Genomic DNA, 19,725 nt, shown 5'->3' with positions numbered 1-19,725 from the left:
CCAACCTGTGGCACCAAAAATAGTAGCTCAAAAATGTGGGGCACCGTGGAGGGCACCTGGCACTAGCCAGGGCGCCAGTGCCATGAAATTTCTCCAATTTCACCCGGGACAAGGTTATTTCGGCCCTAGACTTACCCAACACGTATAAAAGCAAGACTAAGCTTAATTTTGGGGGGAGAGATGCACCTTGGAGCAAAAAGACACGCAAGAAACATTGAGGAGCACAAACATTTCAGAATTCTTCATCTTTTCTAGTATTTTTCAATAAATCAAAAGTTATGCAATTGTTTGATTACATCATGAGTGGCTAAACACCTATTGTTCTGGGGTTATGATTTAGCCATGAATATTGTTGTTTAACGTTGACTTGACCTTGATTATAATTCACCAATATATGGTTGTTTCTTCAATTCTGTGTTTAATTGCTTAATTGTCTAGCCAGCAGTTAGGTTCTATTTACTATTTATGCTATGCTTGGGAAAGCCATGTTTAGATTAGAGAAGAATTGAAGAGAGAATGATCTTAACCCTTAGGGGAGCGGATTTGTGGTTAGGATAAGAATATACCTAGTCACCGTGCTTAATTAAATATCGTGATCTTAATGCATTCTTAATAGATTTATTTCATAGGAATATAGGCGTTAATCTATTGAGAATAGGTGAGTAGTACTTCAGAGAAGGCTATGAGAGCATTTATCGATTAATTAGCAACCATGAGTGAATTATATGAAAGGGAGAGTTAATTAGAACACAATACGATTGGTGAATCGATCACAAACCTGGAATATTTATCTCTACTGAATACACAACAATCAACTCGTTACTTGATAACTTAGTTATTATTTAGAATTGTAGTATAATATAATCATATTATTGGACTTTAATTTTAGCTGGATTGAATAAAATTTTTAAAATTTTTAGTGATTTAGTGAGTAGTTTACACAAGTCTCTATGGGTTCGACATTCAACGTATAATTATATTACTTGTCGACCACGTATACTTGCGTGTGCGTTTGGGAGCAATAAGTTTTTGGCACCGTTGCCGGGGACTTCAATATATACTACTTTCTAGTTTTTGCTTTAATTGTTTATTTCGTCTAGTCTAATGTTACTTGATTGTTGCTCTAATCTCAGAAACTTTGATTGAATGCGTAGGGTCAGAAGTCAGGACAGACTCAACGACTTTGACCCCGAACTTGAGAAAACATTTCACTGGAGGTTGAGGGAAGCAAGGGATACAAACAATATTCAAGCACTCATTCAATTTCTTGTGAACATGGCAGATGAGCAACATATGGCTGTTCAGGAGGTAGCAATACCCAGTATTTCTAATGTTACCTCCAGTATAGTGAAGCCTAGAATCACTGGGCACTTTGAGCTGAAACAAAGCATGATCCAGTTACTTCATGCAAACGGGCAATTTATGGGTCTTCCACACGAGGATCCACAACAGCATATGTTGAACTTCTTGGAGATTAGTGATACTTATATCACTAACGGGATCACTCCAGATTATGTGAGGCTTACACTTTTTCCATTCTCTCTGTTGGGCGAGGCTAAGCGATGGCTAAAGGTAGAACCAGCTAATTCAATTACAACATGGAATGATTTGGCAAGAAAATTTTTGGCAAGGTTCTTCCCTTCAGGCAAAACTGCAAAGATCAGAAGTGAGATAGTTGCCTTCAAACAGAAAGTGGGAGAATCTTTATACTCAGCTTGGGAAAGGTTCAAGGGGCTACTCAGAGACTGTCCTCATCATAATCAGACGAATGAAGTGTTAGCTCACACGTTCATAGAAGGGCTATATTCTGAAACAAAGATCGTGGTAGATGCTGCAGCTGGGGGTCAAGTGTTGGAGAAAAGCTTTGACGGGATATATGCATTATTGAACAAATTCTCCAAGAGCAATCCGGATTGGCAAGGAGAGATGGGCAGACACACAATACAAAAATCACCAGGGGTTCTCGAATTGGATGTTGTCTTAGCATTGTTAGCACAGGTCTCTATGCTGACCAACCAAGTCAATCAGATGACCATGATCATTAACAAGCAGCAAGCCCAACCAGTGCAACAAGTTCAAATATTTTTTGAAGTATATGGAGCGGGTCACAAGAGTAATCTATTCCCAATAAAAATCTAGAGTCTGTATATTTTGTGGGTAATGCAAATCGAGGCCAAACAAATCAGTATGGGGACACTTACAATCCCAACTGGAGGAACCACCCAAACTTCTCTTGAGGTGGAAACCAAGGTCCTCATAATCAATACAGGCTTCAGGCACCTTAACAGCAATATAGACCACCTCAGGTTGAACAACAAGTGAGTCCTACAGGTCACCTTGAGGACATGTTAAAGAAAGTGATGGCTAAACAGCAAGCCCTCACCGCAACAATGAGAAATTTGGAGCGTCAAATGGGACAACTTGCCAGTGCTCAAAACACTAGACCAGCTGGAGCTCTTCCAAGTGATACTGAGCCCAATCCTAAAGCTCAAGTCAATACGATTACCCTGAGAAATGGAAGAGCACTAGAAGAAGTTCCAAAGAAAAAGAAGAATACAAATCATCCTGAAGGAGAATTAGCTCCCACGCCAGTTTAGGGGAATGAGAAAGATGATAAAGGACCCAAGCTAGTAATTGAGACTAGGCCACCACCTCCGTTTCCACAAAGACTGCAGAAGCAAAAAGATGATGCTAAGTACAAGAAATTCCTAGATATTTTGAGCCAAGTGAGTGTGAATCTTCCTTTGGTGGAAATTTTGTAGGAAGTGCCTAAGCATGCAAGGTATCTCAGAGATATTGTGGCAAACAAACGAAGTCATGCACAGTTTGAAACAATTGCACTTACTGAGGAGTGCAGTGCCAGAGTTCAGAGTAAACTTCCTCCTAAGTTGAAGGATCCTGGAAGTTTCACAATTCATTTGTCTCTTGGAAAACAAGAAGTTGGTAGAGCCTTGTGTGATTTAGGGGCCAGTACAAATTTGATGCCATCCTCTTTGTTCAATCAACTCAGATTGGGGGCACTTAAACCTACTACAATAACTTTAAAGCTAGCAGATAGGTCACTAGTCATGCTCGAAGGAATTATTAAGGATGTGTTAGTTCGATTGAGAAAGTTTATTCTTCCTGCTGATTTTATTGTTCTTGATTACGAGGCAGATGAGGAAGTGCCCATTATTTTGGGGCGACCATTCTTAGCTACTGGTGGAGCAATTATTAATGTGAGAGCAGGGAAGTTAAAAATGAGAGTTGACGATGAGGAGGTCACTTTTAATATGTACAAGGCACTTAAGCTTCCTAAGAATTATGAGGACTTGTGCATGATTACTGTGGTAGAATCAAAGGGGATAAAAAAGAGTCCTTATGTGAGTTATAGTGATCCAGATGGGACAACTAAGTTAAAGGAGGTGGTATTTCCAGCTGAGCGTGTTAAGATGATTGACAAAAGAACTAGAGATGAAAGAGGAAACCTTCCGAGAGCGTGCCAAAAGGCTAGACTTCATGGGAGAAAGAAGAAGAGAAAGCGCCCAGCCTGAGCAGAATAGCAGAGTCATGCCACGACTATAAATAAGGCGCTTGTTGGGAGGCAATCCAACCTGTATATCTTTTATCTATTGATTAATGTTTTTTAGTGTCAAGTTTTGTGTTGTTTTTATTTTGCAGAGTAGGGGAAGTCTGAGTACCCAAAGTTGAAGTTGAGGAGCATGTTTGATCTTAAGTGTGGGGTCGTCCCAGCCCTTAATATTGAGGATCATATCCGAGCTAGGTCTGAGAGGGTCTCAGGGATTATTTCTCACCCTTGTTTTAATATTTCTCTATGATCATGCATCGAGGATTATGCATAATATAAGTGTGGGGTGGGGAAACTACTTTCTGGAGTATAATTTTTTTTCTTTTATAACTCATAGTAGACATAGTCTAGGTTAAAAATAAATAAATAAATAAATAAAAGTTTAAAAAGCTCTAACTTTTCCCGATGATGGATATTTAGGACAGCTTTCTTGGGACACGTGGTGTCCAACGAGGGTATTCAGGTTGACCTGAAGAAAATAGAGGTGGTCCAGAGTTGGCCCATACCGTCCTCAGCTGCAGAGATTCATAGTTTTCTTGGTTTGGCAGGCTATTATCGCCGATTTGTTCAGGGATTCTCATATATCACATCGCCCTTGACCAAGTTGACTTAGAAGGGTGCTTCATTCGTATGGTCGGACGAGTGTGAGGAGAGCTTTCAGAAGCTCAAGACAGCCTTGACCACAACTCTAATTTTGGTTCTTCCATCATCTTTAGGTTCATACAACGTGTATTGTGATGCTTCGAGAGTTGGGATTGGTTGTGTGTTGATGCAGGAGGGTAGAGTTATTGCTTATGCTTCATGTCAGTTGAAGCCACATGAGAAGAACTACCCTGTTCATGATTTGGAGTTGGCTGCCATAGTTTATGCATTGAAGATTTGGAGGAATTACTTGTATGGCATATCTTGTGAGGTGTTCACTGATCATCGCAGTCTTCAGCATTTGTTCAAGCAAAATGATCTTAATTTGATGCAGCAGAGGTGGTTGGAGTTGCTTAAAGATTATGATATCACTATATTATATCATCCGGGAAAGGTCAATGTGGTGGCCGATGCTTTGAGCCAAAAGGTAGTGAGCATAGGGAGCTTAGCTTATATTCCAGTTGGGGAGAGGCCTCTTGCAGTTGATGTTCAGGCCTTGGCCAATCGATTTGTGAGGTTGGATATTTTGGAGCCCAGTCGGGCATTAGCTTGTGTGGTTTCTCGGTCTTCCCTATATGATCGCATCAGAGAGCACCAGTACGATGATCCGCATTTGCTTGTCCTTAAGGATAGAGTTCAGCATGATGATGCCAGAGATGTGACCATTGGTGATGATGGGGTGTTCAAGATGCAGGGCCGGATTTGTGTGCCCAATATGTATGGGCTTCGGGAGTTGATTCTGGAGGAAGCTCATAACTCACGGTATTCCATTCATCCTGGTGCCGCGAAAATGTATCAGGATATGAGGCAGGACTATTGGTGTAGGAGAATGAAGAAAGACATTGTGGGATTTGTAGCTTGGTGTCTCAATTGTCAGCAGGTGAAATATGAGAATCAGAGACTGGGTGGCTTGCTATAGCAAATGAATATTCCTGAGTGGAAGTGAGAGAGGATCACTATGGACTTTGTTGTTGGACTTCCACGGAATGTGAGGAAGTTTGATGCTATTTGAGTGATTGTGGATCGGCTGACCACGTTTGTGAACTTCATTCCTGTGTGTACTACCTATTCTTCAGAGCGGTTGGCAGATATCTATATCCGAGAGATTGTTCGTTTGCATTGTGTCCCAGTTTCCATCATTTCAGAAGGGACACTCAGTTTAACTCGCAATTTTGGAGGTTTGTGCAGTGAGAGTTGGGTACTCAGGTTGAGTTGAGCACAACTTTCCATCCTCAGACAGACGAGCAGTCCGAGCGCACTATTCATATATTGGAGGACATGTTGTGTGCATGTGTCATTGATTTTCGAGGGTCATGGGATCAGTTTCTACCGCTGGCAGAGTTTGCTTATAACAACAACTACCAATTGAGTATTCAGATGGCTCCATATGAGGCTTTGTACGGGAGGCGGTGTAGATCTCCAGTTGGTTAGTTCGAGCCTGGTGAGGCTAGGCTATTGGGGATATATTTGATACAAGATGCTTTGGAGAAGGTGAAGGTGAGTCAGGAGAGGCTACGTACAGCGCAATCGAGGCAAAAGAGTTATGCTGACAGGAAGGTTTGAGATGTGTCCTACATGGTTGGTGAGAAGGTTCTGTTGAAGGTTTCACCCATGAAGAGTGTTATGAGATTTAAGAAGAAAGGGAAATTGAGTCCGCAGTTCATTGGACCTTTTGAGGTGCTTCAGAGGACTGAGGAGGTCACTTATGAGCTTGCTTTGCCACCCATCTTGTCGAGTGTGCATCCGGTATTTCATGTTTCTATGCTTCGGAAGTATATTGGGGATCCGTCTCATGTTTTGGATTTTAGCATGGTTCAGTTGGATGATGATTTGACTTATGATGTGGAGCCAGTAGCTATTTTGGGTCGACATGTTCGAAAGTTGAGGTCAAAGGATATAACTTCTGTGAAAGTGCAGTGGAGAGGTCAGCCCGTGGAGGAGGCTACCTGGGAGACCTAGCGGGAGATGCGGAGAAGATATCCTCACTTATTCGAGGCTTCAGGTATGTTTCTTGACTCGTTTGAGGACGAACTTTTGTTTATGTTGGGGAGGATGTGATGACCCGGCCAGTCATCTCATGAGTTACCCCTCCATTTTCCCAATTTCTGCTTCCTTATGCTTTGTTTATCCGTGTTATGTGGTATCGTGTTGGTCGGATCGAACCCAGAATGATTTTGGTAAGGGTTGAGACACTTAGTCTCTTTTAAGAAATGTTAAGTTGGAAAAGTCAACCGGATGTTGACTTGAGTGTTAGATGGCTCGGATGTGAGTTTCGATGGTTCGGTTATCTTCGGGAGGTGATTTGGTACTTAGGAGCATGATCGGAATGAGTTTTGGAGGTTCGGAGTAAATTTAGGCTTGAATTGGCGAAGTTGATATTTTGGTGATCTCCGGTTGGTAGGCGAGATTTTAATAAGGGATTGGAATGGAATTTCGAGAGTCGCAGTAGTTCCGTTGGGTCATTTGAGATATGTGTGCAAATTTTCAGGTCTTTCGGACGTGGTTTGATTGGGTTTTTGATCAAAAGCGGAATTTGAAAGATTTTAGAAAATTAGGCTTGAATCGGATGTGATTTTGGTGGTTTGATGTTGTTTGAGGTGTTTTGAAGATTGGTACAAGTTTGAATAAGGTTATGGGGTATGTTGGTGTTTTCGGTTGAGGTCCCGGGGGCCTCGGGGTGATTTCGGATGGTTGACGGAAGAGTTTGAGAAGTTGCAGATTTTTGCTACTTCTGGTGTTTCCGCACCTGCGGATTGGGGACCGCAGCTGCGATGCCACAGATGCGGAAAAGGTGATCGCAGAAGCGGATAAAATGCCAAGGAAGCAGGAACCGCAGATGCGGTTGTGAGGACCGTACCTGCGAAGGCGCAAATGCGGAATTGGCATCGCAGATGTGGTTTTGGCTGAGTTAAATGAAAGCCGCAGAAGCGGCTCATTGACCGCAAATGCGGTACCGTAGATGCAGTTGAAGTACCGCAGATGTGGAAATGACTGGGGTCAGAATGTTATATTTTCTCCTTCGTGATTTTCAGAGGGTTTCTTCACTTTTAAACACGAATTTTGGAGCTTCGGGCGATTTTGAAGAGCGAAATCAAGGAGACTTCATTAAGGTAAGGATTTTGGAACTAAAACTCATTTCTATGATATATTTCATGGATTAAGGCTGTAATTAAAGGAATTAAAAGGGCTAAAAATTGAGGATTAGGGCTTGAGTTTAAGAGGTCTTTAATTGGGGTTTTGAGGGGTCATTTGGACTCCAATTTCAGTGTTCTTGATATGTATAGACTCGTGGGAGGATAAGGATTCCGTTGATGTAAAAATTATTGAATTTCGATACGTGGGCCCGGGGGTCAAGTTTTGGTAATTTCGGGATTTGGGCCATTTATTGTTTATTTTCACTTGGGCTTCGTTCCCTTGACATATTTTGACATCCTCGTTCTTATTTTGGTTAGATTCAACGTGAGTGGAGGCCGATTCGAGGGGAAAATGCGTCGTAGAGTAGTATTTTCACCGGTTTGAGGTAAGTAACCATTGTAAATCTGGAACTGAGGGTACAAACCCCGATATTTGACTTGTTTTGATAAATGTGGTGATGCACATGCTAGGTGACGAGCATGTGGGTGTGCACTGGTAGGGATCGTGACTTGGTCCATTCCGTAGTGACTATCAAGCCGCGAATTGGATTTGGAGTTATTATTTTATTCCGTATTTTGGAGTTATTTATATTGTATTATGGGCTGTATGCCATGTTTGGGGCCTTGTGCTGACCTGTAGAAACCCTTAGGGGCATTTTGACTATTTTTCCTCACTTTACTTGCTAAAGACATATCCTCAGTCACGTTTTACTTATTTAAATGTTTTAAAACTTTTTTTATCACTCCACTTTTTATTGTGAGGACTGTTTGGGCTGAGTTCCCTAATTTATATCGTTGTGCCCGAGAGGCTGTGAGGTTAATGACTTAGAGAGGTTGAGAACCTGATAGTGAGGATATTATATATATATATATATATATATATATATGTATATATTATGGATCGGGCTGCACGTCGCATTGATACTTATGTGGATCGGGCTGCACGCAGCAGCGATATATATACTGGATCGGGTTGCACGCCGCAACAATATATGTATTGGATCGGATTGCACGCCGTAGCAATATGACGCTTGGGTTGTAGGAGCCCCTCCGGAGTCTGTACACCCTTAGTGAGCGTAGTCGACTATAAATTATGGATTGGGCTGCACGCTGCAGCGGTTACTATTATTTCTATTACTATGAGATATTAATGAGCCTGAGTGCTGAGAACGAGTATTGATTGACGAGAGTTGAGTCACGAGTGACGGAGAGGCAGCCCAAGATGCCATATTCTGAGTGATACTTTGCCCGAGGGGCCAGTTATGATATTTTTTTTTGATTTCACTCTTCTTTTAAAATAAGCCTCTATTGGAAAAATTGCTAAGTATATGATTTCAAGTGTTTAAATTGCAGTTTGATGTTTTTTCGACGAAACTAGTTTTAAACTGTGAGGTTGACATGTTATCCTGTTGTTTATTCAGTTATATGATTTTTAACTACTCGTCACTACTTTCAGACCTTATTTACTTTAGTTACTTACTGAGTTGGCGTACTCACGTTACTCCCTGCACCTTTTGTGCAGATCTAGGTGCCCGAGCGGCAGAGTGAGGGTCCTCAATATTGTCAGAGTTTGTCGGAGACTGCAAGGTAGCTGCATGGCGTCCGCAGCCCTGCTTTCTTCCTCTTATCGCTGTTCTTCCTTTTACAAAACTTGGTTTACATACTTGAGTTTAAAGCCATATGGAAAGACTTGTTATATAATCCAAGATAGTTTAGGGCGGATGGATTTGACGATATCTCACTGGTCATGCGGCTCATGTCTCAATTGCTTAAGGGGTCCGGGTATGTTAAGGCTATCCCATCTTTCTTTTGGGCATGATCCATACGAAATAAACGAAACGAGCAAACGTACAACTTTCATAAATAATTTTATTCATAGAAGTATAGAGGTATCTATGTTCTTGATTCCCCATGCGACATATCTTCTGTTCATGAGTCTCAGAAAATATGTAAGGTGATAATGTTAACCTCATGATATTACACGTTCTTTGAGAAATACAAATATTTCATATTTTTCGATTGTTTTAAGAATATAGATTTTGTAAATGGAAAATTCTAAAACTTTGTTTCTTGTCTTAAAGTAATATTCATTTTGAAATATTATAAAAGTAAAAGTTAGCAGTTCAAGATATTTTTCCCAACTTTTTAAAATGATATTTAGGTTGTTTTGCTAAAACTTCTCCATATATTATTTTCTATTTATTATTATGGGGAGAATAGTAGGTGAAATATAATGTCATTTTGTATTACCTAGATTCTTGTTCTCCTTATGTAGGGATAATAGTTAAGGTAGTCTTAGAGTTTGTGCATTAAAATTCTTAATTAGCTTTACCATATTGCACTTTTAGTCGACAAGTAATTAATACTTAGCTTATTAGTAACTTACTTTAATTTAGATTGTCAAGTAGTTCGATAATGGTCTTATAACATTCTGAATTTTTTTATTAATGTACTTATCATGCATTGCATTCATTTATATGTGCATTTACCCATGACTCAGACGGCGTTATATACGTATATATATGTATATATATGTATATGGGATATGAGAAAAGGTTATAGCGTTATATACGTATCACCACCTGATCAGCTGGTATATGTTGATGATTTACCCACAGTGGCCGAGATGATATGATGGTATGTCCTCAGAGGCATGATGATATTATGACATTATATATGTGTATATATATGTATATGAGATATGAGAAAGGTTATGACGTTATATACGCACCACCACTTGATCAACTGGTATATGATGATGATTTTGCCCACATTGGCTGAGATGATATGATGGGATGCCCTCAGGGGCTTGATGACGGTATGAACACATATACCTATGCATGACATGGTATTCATACGCATATGCATGATACCACAAATATTAAATGATACAGAGTTAACCAGACTTACAGGTTAAGTCATGTACCCCATGTTTCTTTCATGTCCTTTATATAACGATTTACATTCCTTACATACTCGGTACATTGTTCGTACTGACGTCCGTTTGTTGTGGACACTGCATTCATGCCTTCAGGTAAAGATAATCAGTTTGACGAGCCCTCATAGTAGATGAGGTTGGCATTCAGCGAAGGATCGGTAAGACTCCACCTCTTTCGGAGTGCAGGCGAGTTTTATAAGTCATCGTGTCAGAATTTTGCCACACACTAATGGGTAGGATGGTACCCTATACCATTTGATGTCAAATAATATTAGAGGCTTTGTAGACAGAGGTTCATTTTGTGCAGTATATCAGAGGCCTTGACGACCCATATGTATTCATGCTTTAAGAACGATGGTTCATTAATATAGCATTTGCCCACTTACAATTGTACATTACGAGTTATGGCCATGTTGGCCCATGATAGTTACAAAAGGAATGAATGACTTTCAAAGTGGTTCGCTCGGGCCACCACGGCATCCGGTGCCAGCCACGCCTCCCAATGTTGGGGCGTGACAATTCTACTGGAATTGGAAGGAAAAGTGAGGAAAAGAGTCACTAACTGCCAAAACACTGAGGGAAACGAAGGAGAACACCTGGTAAAGACATTTTTACTGGTGAACCTATGCGAGCTGGAGGGTTTGATCAACGAGAGTATTCAACCTGAGGAAGGTCCTTCTGGGACCAAGTAGATAAGAGTTTATCTTTTTCACTTTATAAATGTAATAAGGCCGATGGCCATTAGTGACTTTTATTTCTTGTTTATTTAGTGTCGATTTGGGATTCGTCTGTTTTTATCAATAAAATGAGGCATTTAGCATTCTATGTTCTACAAATTAATTTGTCTCTAGGCCTACCTCGGGCACAAAGAGGTTTCCCAAATTAGGACACGCTTTACATTCCTGCACTATGTGTTTAAATATTGCAATACTTTTTATAACCTTTACTGACTTGGTTACCTTTTGTTTTTATTTTGTTTTTATTATTCCCCTCCCCAAAGGTTAGTTCATGCACTCTGGCATCATCATCTTATTTCACAAGATCCAAGGGCCCTCCACCCACTCCTCCTCTTAGTCCAGTCAAAAACAAGAATAAAAGCAAGATGGAAGATCTGAACAACGTCATGAAAGAGAATCCAATTGAACGGGTAGAGGCCACTAATGGCCATGGTACTCAGGTTCCTAAGGAGAATGTGTCACAACTAGAACAGAAGTTGCTGAAATTTCAAGAAGATCTTGATCAGGTTCGGAATCTGGCAAACCTGTCATTTTCCCTCAACACCCCGGATGTCAAATTCCCCAACACTCAAAACCCTACACCTCCTCAAAATATCCCAAAAGCAACGGAATCATCCCGCTCCTCACCATCACGTTGCTCCACCAAAGACTCAATGCAACACCTGCCATATCCCAAACAACACTCCACTACTCATCCCAGAACCTCAAAATTCCACAAATGACCATTTCCACACCCACACACCAGGCCACCATAACACTCTGATCTACTTAGAGACCATGCCACACTCCACCCAACCTATATTAAGAACACCTGAGTCTGATGAAAAGGATTTGCTTATTAGGTACCTGGCCGAGGAACTTAAGAAATTAACTAGCAGGATTCAGGGCGTTGAAAGAAGAAAAGGAATCGAGGGGCTGAACTATGAAGAACTTTGCATACAGCCTGATGTCGAACTGCCCAAGGGGTACAAACCTCCTAAGTTCAAAATGTTTGATGGTACGGGTGATCCAAGGATCCATCTAAGGACACACTGCGACAAGTTCGTTGGAGTAGGGAAAGACGAGAGAATCCACATGAAGTTGTTCATGAGGAGTTTGAAAGGAGATGCATTGTCCTGGTACATCAGCCAAGATCCAAAAAAGTGGTCAAGCTGGGTAGGCATGGCATCCGACTTTATGGACAGGTTCAAGTTTAACACAAAGAATGCACCGGATGTGTTCTATATACAGAATCTAAAGAAGAAGCCCACAGAGACGTTTCGTGAGTATGCTATTCGCTGGGGGTCCAAAGCTGCTAAGGTATGGCCTACCTTAGAAGAGGAGAAAATGAACAAATTCTTTGTCGGGGCTCAAGACTCGCAGTATTATGAACGACTGAAGATGATCAAGAACCACAAATTCTCTGACATTATCAAACTGGGTAAAAGAATTGAAGAGGGTATCAAAAGTGGCATGGTTACAAACTTCGAGGCCTTGCAAGCTACAAATAAGGCCTTACAGTCAGGTGGTGTGTCCAAGAAAAGGGACGTAGGGGCCGCGATGGTTGCACAAAGGACCAAATCTCCCCTCAAATACCAAACTTACCCAATACTTCCACTCATATATCAGCCAACCCCAAATTACCAAGCACCTTCACCCTCGTACCAAGCTCTACCACCAACTTATCAGTCACCTCCACATCCTACATATCATCCAACTTCACCTAGATACTCCCAACCCACACATGTCTACCAAACCTATAATGCTCAACCATCCCACTATCAATTATCCTTTGCACGCCAAAACTTCCCTAGACCTCGACAGAATTTTGATCGCAGTCCTCCAAAACAATATACAGCCATCGCCGACCCTATTGACCAGTTGTATGAGAGACTCAAAGCTATTGGTTATGTCACCCCCATCCCTGCTGCGACTCCTGAGAACCCTTCTCAATGGTTTAACCCAAACAAATCCTGTGCATACCATTCTGGCATAAAAAGGGCACACCATCGATGAGTGTCGTTCCTTGATAGACAAGATCCAGTCTTTAATTGATAAGAAGATTATTGTGGTAAAAGAACCCCCTCCAAATGTCCGCAATAACCCTCTGCCAGACCATAAGGGTAGAGGTATCCACATGATTGAAATAGAAGGTGACTTGGATCCCGAGGGATCAATCGGGTTGATCGCAGAAGGTGATGACCCAAAGAAGCCAATAATTACTCTCAATCCAATCATAGTCCAGATTCAACCGTTTGAGGACGCTGAGGTGAATATTTTTGTGCCACTTGAGTTTGAAGCAACGTCATCTACAAAGGCACCAATACCAATTGAGGTGAAATTCATGTCTCCAGCAAATGCACCCGCACCATTTGAGGTTGCAATTTTGCCACCCAAGGCGCACGCTCCGTTCGGAGAAAGGATAGCCACACCGATCCTAGTGGCAATGTCGACCATGGCACCATTCCATATAAAGGTTGTACCCTGGGACTATACAGCCAAAGCGATAAGGAAAGGCAAGGTCAGGTTCGAAGAGACTGTTGTAGCACAGGGTATGACAAGAACTGGTAGAGTCTATACCCCTGAATATCTAGCTGAGTCAAGCAAGCAGGCCTCCAACTAGCCACCCATCATTGAGACAGGTCCAGACGACCTTTGGAGGAAAATAAAGGCCAAGGAGTATTCAGTCATCGACCAGTTAAACAAGATGCCAGCACAAATATCCATCATCTCCTTGCTACAAAACTTTGAGGCACATAAGAATGCTCTATTAAAGGTGATGAGTGAAGCATATGTACCAAGCAACATCACTGGCAGGGAAATGGCTAACATGGTAGGACAAGTGCTGGAGAGCCATAAGATCACCTTTCATGAGAACGAGCTATCACCGGAAGGGTTAGGGCACAACAAAGCGCTGCACATCACCGTGCAATACGAGGACTATTTCATCACCAGAATCCTGATCGATGGAGGTTCCAGTCTCAACATTTGTCCACTCGTAAGACTCAAGAAGTTGGGTAAAGGACTACACAAGATAAAAGATGGAGCTATCAATGTGAAAGCCTTCGATGGTTCTCAGAGTTCCACCATTGCTGAGATTGTTCTATGCTTGCAAATGGGACCAACATGGTTCGATGTCGATTTCCAGGTGGTAGATGTTCTAGCATATTACAACCTGCTGTTGGGACGTCCATGGATTCATGCTGCTGGGGTCGTAGCATCAATATTGCATCAGGCAATAAAATTCAAATGGAATCACTAGGAAGTTATCATTCATGGCAACGGTAGCAACCCTATATACACTCGTCAGACCATTCTGGTGATCGAGAGAAGAAGGAAGCTGGGTGGAGAGACTTACCACCACATTGAATGGGTCAAGGCTATTGACAAAGACAAATGGTGGGATAACTGTTTACTGTGAGAATGGTAACAACAATTAAATTTGTAAATGAGATTCTAAAAATATGTGATATTCTCGAGCTAGTTGTTAGAGTAGATGATGCTAAGAACGTGAAGTTTAACGATGAAGTGCGAGATAATATGAGACAGTAATCAAACCGAAGGGGCCTATTGCCCGGATGCAGAACCGGTCGATGAGGACCTCGTGGTCGAGATTCGAGTCGGGGTCGAGCTATCAGGGGCAGCCGGGCATGGGATAATAATTAAGGATATGATTAAGCAAGGCTCTTTACGACTGATATTGAGCAATATTGTGAAGAACAAGTAAGAGAACGATAGATATTAAAGTGACCTCGGGCCAGTGAGAACGAGCAAGTTAGAAAGAAAAGAGAGAGATAAATATTATTGCATTTGTGAAGAAATGGAGCAACATCAGTCGTGCTTACAAAGTGATGGGGATCCCCTTCATATAGTGGGGGGGGGGAATCCCTTATAATACAAAAGGTGTTAACCGTGAAGATACAAAGATAGGATGGCTAGATGTGACGTCTTGAAAATAGGCCTTGGACAGGTCGGCCTTGTCAGGTTAAGCTGCGTGTCTTGGGAACTCCGCCCTCGCCCATTACAGCCCATTGTATTAGTCAGAATGCAATATCCTTTGGATCAGCTCTTGATGAACCCCGAGGATGAGTCTCGACCTCAGCTTCGAGATTCGAGGGGTATGACTGTGAGACGACCCTATGACGGGGAACTCGGGCCCACAGATTCACTGTATACAGATAGTCTCCGTGTTTCTTAGAGTGAAGGTGACAAGAAGCAATGAGAAACGGTTCTGAACTCCTACTTCCTCCGGTATCCTTGTGAACAGTTACGGGCTATCAAGGCGCGATACGTGCGCCGTTCGTGCAGATTTCAGCATTGACTGTGGTGGTTGCCCTCCTTCAATGTACCCACGATGCTTTTATAAATACTCGTTTCTTCCCCTTAGGACCATATTTCTCATTCAGAACCTTTTAGTGAAGTCTGTTTTCCCATGTTCTTTGCTTTTCTTTAGGAACGCAACCCCTCTTTTCTTCTACTTCCCATGAGGTTGTGGGCTCGTCTTCTATGTTTTTTCCCCAAGGCGAAGTGGCTACTCCTCCCCGTGTCGAGGAGTGCGTCCCATGACCCTTTGCGATGACCTCCAATTTCAGGGTCGAGAGACCCTCCTCGAAGTCGGGACACTGTGAACCTATAACTCAATATATTAGTTCTATAACGGATGTTAGGAGAGTGAGGGCCGATTGTTGTTGGGGGGATATCGTGCTCGTGGAAATTACCGCTTGGGATGAAGATATTACGGCTTACATGGATGGCTTTCTGTGTGTGTACACCTACTCATTTACTTTGGGACCGATGGGGCCGTCCTCGCCCTCGATCGACCTTGTGATTTTCGACTTCTGCCGGAGTTTCCAGGTGACTCTAGGTCAATTTCATCCTTCGTTCTGGCATGTGATTTATATGATCAGGCATTACTCGATCATGATAGAGGGAATGCCCTTCAATCTGAATCATTTGGTCCAGATGTGCAACCCTTGTCTCCTTCATGGGGTCTTAATCAAGCTTCGCTGTCGAGCCCCGAGATCCCTTTTCGCCTGCACCGGGGAATCCGGGGACGACAGGTGGTTAAGTCGGTTCGTCCGAGTGAGGACGTCTAATATGATCCAAGTGGAAGGGATGTCGTTCCCTGAGAAGTGGAACGCCGGGCGTAAGTGAATGAAGAGCCTCTATCTCCTTTTGGTGATTTCTCCTTATGTATCTAACTCTATTTTTCTCGTCTTTTCAGCCGTAGCGGTCTATCCTGGTGTGCTGTCAGATCTTCAGGGTTGGGTTGGCCATTTATACTCGGTCTGCCGGTATACTGATCATGCGTGGAGGGATTTATCCCGAGCCTGGTGGGAAGCAAAAGACCATGGTAAGCCTTGAGCCTTGATGCATCCGTGTATTTTGGCGTTGCTTGCTACTAGCGGCTCTTTCCTTTTTGTGCATTCGACCCCTACATCTATGTAGGTCTGGGAGGAATCCTATTGATAAGGGAGGTACTGTCTACTGAGGGGACATTCTGGTGTTTGACGAGGAGAAGAAAAAGCAAAGGGGCGTATTGATTGAGCCACCGAAGCCCAAGAGGACCAAAGTAGAGGATTCCAGGGCTAACTCATCAGTTCCGACCTCCGGGGTGGCAAGAAATCCTTGTGCTAAAGGTGAGGGAGAGAGCAGCTTCCCGACATCCCCAGAAAAGTGTTTGGAATTGATTGCTCCTCGGGCTGAGGTGATAAATGCTTCCGGACAGGAGTTTGATGCTGGCACAACCCGTCTTTATAGTGGCAAGGTAATGGATGGGGTATCGAGTACCGCCCTTGACTTGGTAGATGGCCGGAGTCCTCCTTGAGCTGGGACGCCCTTAGCAGGCAGTCTAGTTAGGCCTCAATCTGGGACCCGGGATGAACGGGAGGCGGACATTCTAGCCAACCCTGTTGGCCCATTGATTATTATTGATTCTTCAAAGGGGGAGATCCTTCCATTTACCAGAATGCAAGATGAGGCTCGCAAGGATCCTTCCGTAGCGGGAGCACTGATCAAAGGTGGAGATGCACTCGGGAGGCCGGCGATCATTCCTGAGGGTAGCTATGAGATCAAAGTCTCATTTATCTTTGGCGAGATGGGCATGCTTTGTGAGCGGGTAACTCTATCTAGCCTCATTTTTTGCTTCGGGCTGCTTCGACCCTTATTCTCTTAAATATTTTGTGCGATTTCAGGCTGAAGCGCTTTATAATCAAGTCCTCGCCCAGTACCAGGATAAGGTGAGCCGTCGCGAACGAGAGAAAGCCTTTTTCACCGAACAGGTTATTCATCCCCTGTTTTTACTATCATTTGAGCTTTTGTGGAATTCTATTGCTTTTAACCCATTGGGCCCTGATTTATGCAGTTCGAGAAGGAGAACGCCTTGCTGAGAGGGGAGCTTCAAGCCAGGGATGCTGAAATCTCCAAGCTTAGTCGGCATGTGGACGAGGTGGTTTCTAAAAGGGACAACCTCAGGAGGAGAGTCACCTCGACTGAGTGTTTGCTCCAGGAGGTGAAGGAGGACAGTGGCAAGTATAAGAGCCTTCATTTCGAGTTGGTGGCTGCAATGCTTCGGATCAGAGCTGAGGCCGAGGCGCTTGTATCTTTGCATGGGGGAGGAGTAGTTGCCATGGATTCTTGTGTTGAGAGGACCTTTGAGGGGGCAAACCCAACTTTACCTCTAGTCGCGGATCGTGCTTGGCCGAACTCCTGAAGGCTGACCATCGACGGCGCATTGGAAGGCAGCTCGAGCGGTATTAAAAATGGGGTTGGATCCCCGAAGAGAGGGGACACCATCGAGAAGGGGCCGTCAAGGGATTCGTAATCGCCTGGATTCAACCTTTGAGGCCGCCGATTCAGTAATAGATTTAGGCTATGTTGTTTGATCTCCTTATCTGTATATAGCACTTTTACTTTGGCATATGTATAAGAAGAAATCTCGTGTCTTTGTTTACCTTATTGGCGAAAGAAATTTGGACCGACAATATAGCTCTGTGGTCCATTTAGGCTGGTTCGGAAATTGTCACGCAGCTGGTTGACACGGCCTCTGACATGAATCGTCGTGGGGGGTCTCGCACTTTTGCCCAGTCGTGTTGAGTCTCCGTGTCGGGTCTGTCCCTAGCCTTAGTGATTTCCTCTTTCCTCCATGGGCGGGCAACGATGGCCTTCTGTGCTTTGGGTTGAAGTGACCTTTTTGGTGAATGGCCTGCAGGATCACTCGGCTGGCTGACAATGGCATTTATGTCGTGCCCTTAGGCACGTTGCAGTTTAATTATTTTGGGTCTAGTCTCCGAGTCGCGTTGTGGTTCAAGGTTTAATTGACCCTCAAGTATTTTCGGACCGGTGATAGCGCCTCTTACGCTATTTTTGTCATTGAGACCTTTCGATATGTGGCCCAGAGGCTTGCATAGTTAACTATTTTGGATCCGATCTCCGAATCAGGTTACGATTCGAGCTCATTTTAATCCTCAAGCTATCAACATTTTAGCTGGCGGCAATGGCTCTTACGTTGTTTGGTCGTAGAGACCTTTTAATATGTGGCCCAGAGGCTTGGTTAGGTGGAGACAATGGCTCTTACGTTATTTTTGCCCATGGGCTTTTTTGTAGGCTTTGTTTTCCGCTCGTTAAGGTCTTTCGAAATAGTTTTGCCTAACCCGTCGTCGATTCTGGAAGAACCTCGATTTCAAGTCATTGTTTGCGATGTTTTGAGCACCTCGGAAGGTTCATAGCTCGTAGGTTGAGTAGATCGACGCTTTGCAATTTTGGAGCTGACGTGGTCGGAGCTCGTTTTTGCTTATTGAAGGAAGCCTATTTTAACCGGTTCTTTCCGAAGTATATTCGGAGTAGTGGCCTGCGATTTTGTTTAGCGACAGTCGGGTGACCTCGAGTCGCATTATTTGGTTGTATCAACCATTTTGACAGTAGTCATATGTGTTTGGCCATAGCCATTTTTTGATCCCGAGTGATAGTTTAGGCGTCTACGCCGAGGGTATTCCCTTTAGGGATTCTTACAAATACGATGTATAGCCCAAACTTTGGGATTTTCATGCCTGTTGAGGTCTTACAGTTTGTCATGCCTATTAAGGTCTTATAGTTTGTCATGTCTATTGAGGTCTTACAGTTTTTGTTGTAATGTAGGATTGGTCTGGTTACGCCGAGTCTGCCCGCTAGGGGTCTTACAATTTCGGGTTTCCCAGTGTATGGCGATTAATGATAGTCTCCGAGTCATAGTGTTTGTTTAAGCTTAAAGATCGTTTCTCGTGAGCTCGGAGTTGCCTTGCGGGGACTTTATGAGACCATAGTTCCAACACTGGGGTCATGCGGGTGTTGAATTGCTGACGCTAAGTCTCCAAGTATCTCAGGACGCGTTTAATGGGGAGGCATTCGCTGCGAGCACGTTGAAATTCCCTTTTCTGAAGTATGAAATGTTGAAATATATTCTTTCATTACTTGGCGTAAACATATATTGTTTCACTATCGTGAGTTCGGCCCACGTGGGTGCGACTCCTCGAGCTATTTGGTCCGGTACATTGCCTCCTATCAGAGCACCGTTCGTCCTTTTTCTGAGGCCAGGACGACTGCAAAGGGAGTCTTGTAGGCTCTTTGAATCCTTCTTTAGGGAGTGTGTGGAAGTCACGTCATTAAAAAACCTTGCCGGCAAGGAACCTGCTTCGGGATAAAAGCATGGTTGGAGAAAAAAGAGCGCGTCATTTGCTCGAAGATTTTTGT

General features: G+C 43.2%; 1 protein-coding gene and 1 non-coding gene across 2 annotated transcripts; one reads left to right on the top strand and one right to left on the bottom strand.

Moving 5' to 3' along the window:
* Positions 1–1,146: 1,146 nt before the first annotated feature.
* Positions 1,147–3,533, top strand: LOC138879211 (uncharacterized). Its single transcript, XM_070158807.1, has 3 exons — positions 1,147–2,113; positions 2,332–2,591; positions 2,763–3,533. The coding sequence occupies exons 1-3, from the start codon at positions 1,147–1,149 to the stop codon at positions 3,531–3,533; spliced, it is 1,998 nt and encodes a 665-aa protein (XP_070014908.1).
* On the bottom strand, positions 1,657–1,761 carry LOC138880591 (small nucleolar RNA R71). Its single transcript, XR_011403320.1, has one exon. It is a non-coding gene; the product is annotated as a small nucleolar RNA R71 (small nucleolar RNA).
* Positions 3,534–19,725: the final 16,192 nt, after the last annotated feature.

The sequence above is a fragment of the Nicotiana sylvestris genome, chromosome 10, assembly GCF_000393655.2.
Source record: "Nicotiana sylvestris chromosome 10, ASM39365v2, whole genome shotgun sequence".
NCBI lineage: Eukaryota > Viridiplantae > Streptophyta > Magnoliopsida > Solanales > Solanaceae > Nicotiana > Nicotiana sylvestris.
This window is presented reverse-complemented; position numbering and strand designations above follow the sequence as displayed.

Coding starts and splice junctions, on each gene's coding strand:
- LOC138879211 (XM_070158807.1), top strand. CDS start 1,147: ATGCGTAGGGTCAGAAGTCAGGACAGACTCAACGACTTTGACCCCGAA. Junction 2,114..2,331: donor ATATGGAGCGGGTCACAAGA/GTAATCTATTCC, acceptor TGAGTCCTACAG/GTCACCTTGAGGACATGTTA. Junction 2,592..2,762: donor GAGAATTAGCTCCCACGCCA/GTTTAGGGGAAT, acceptor GAAATTTTGTAG/GAAGTGCCTAAGCATGCAAG.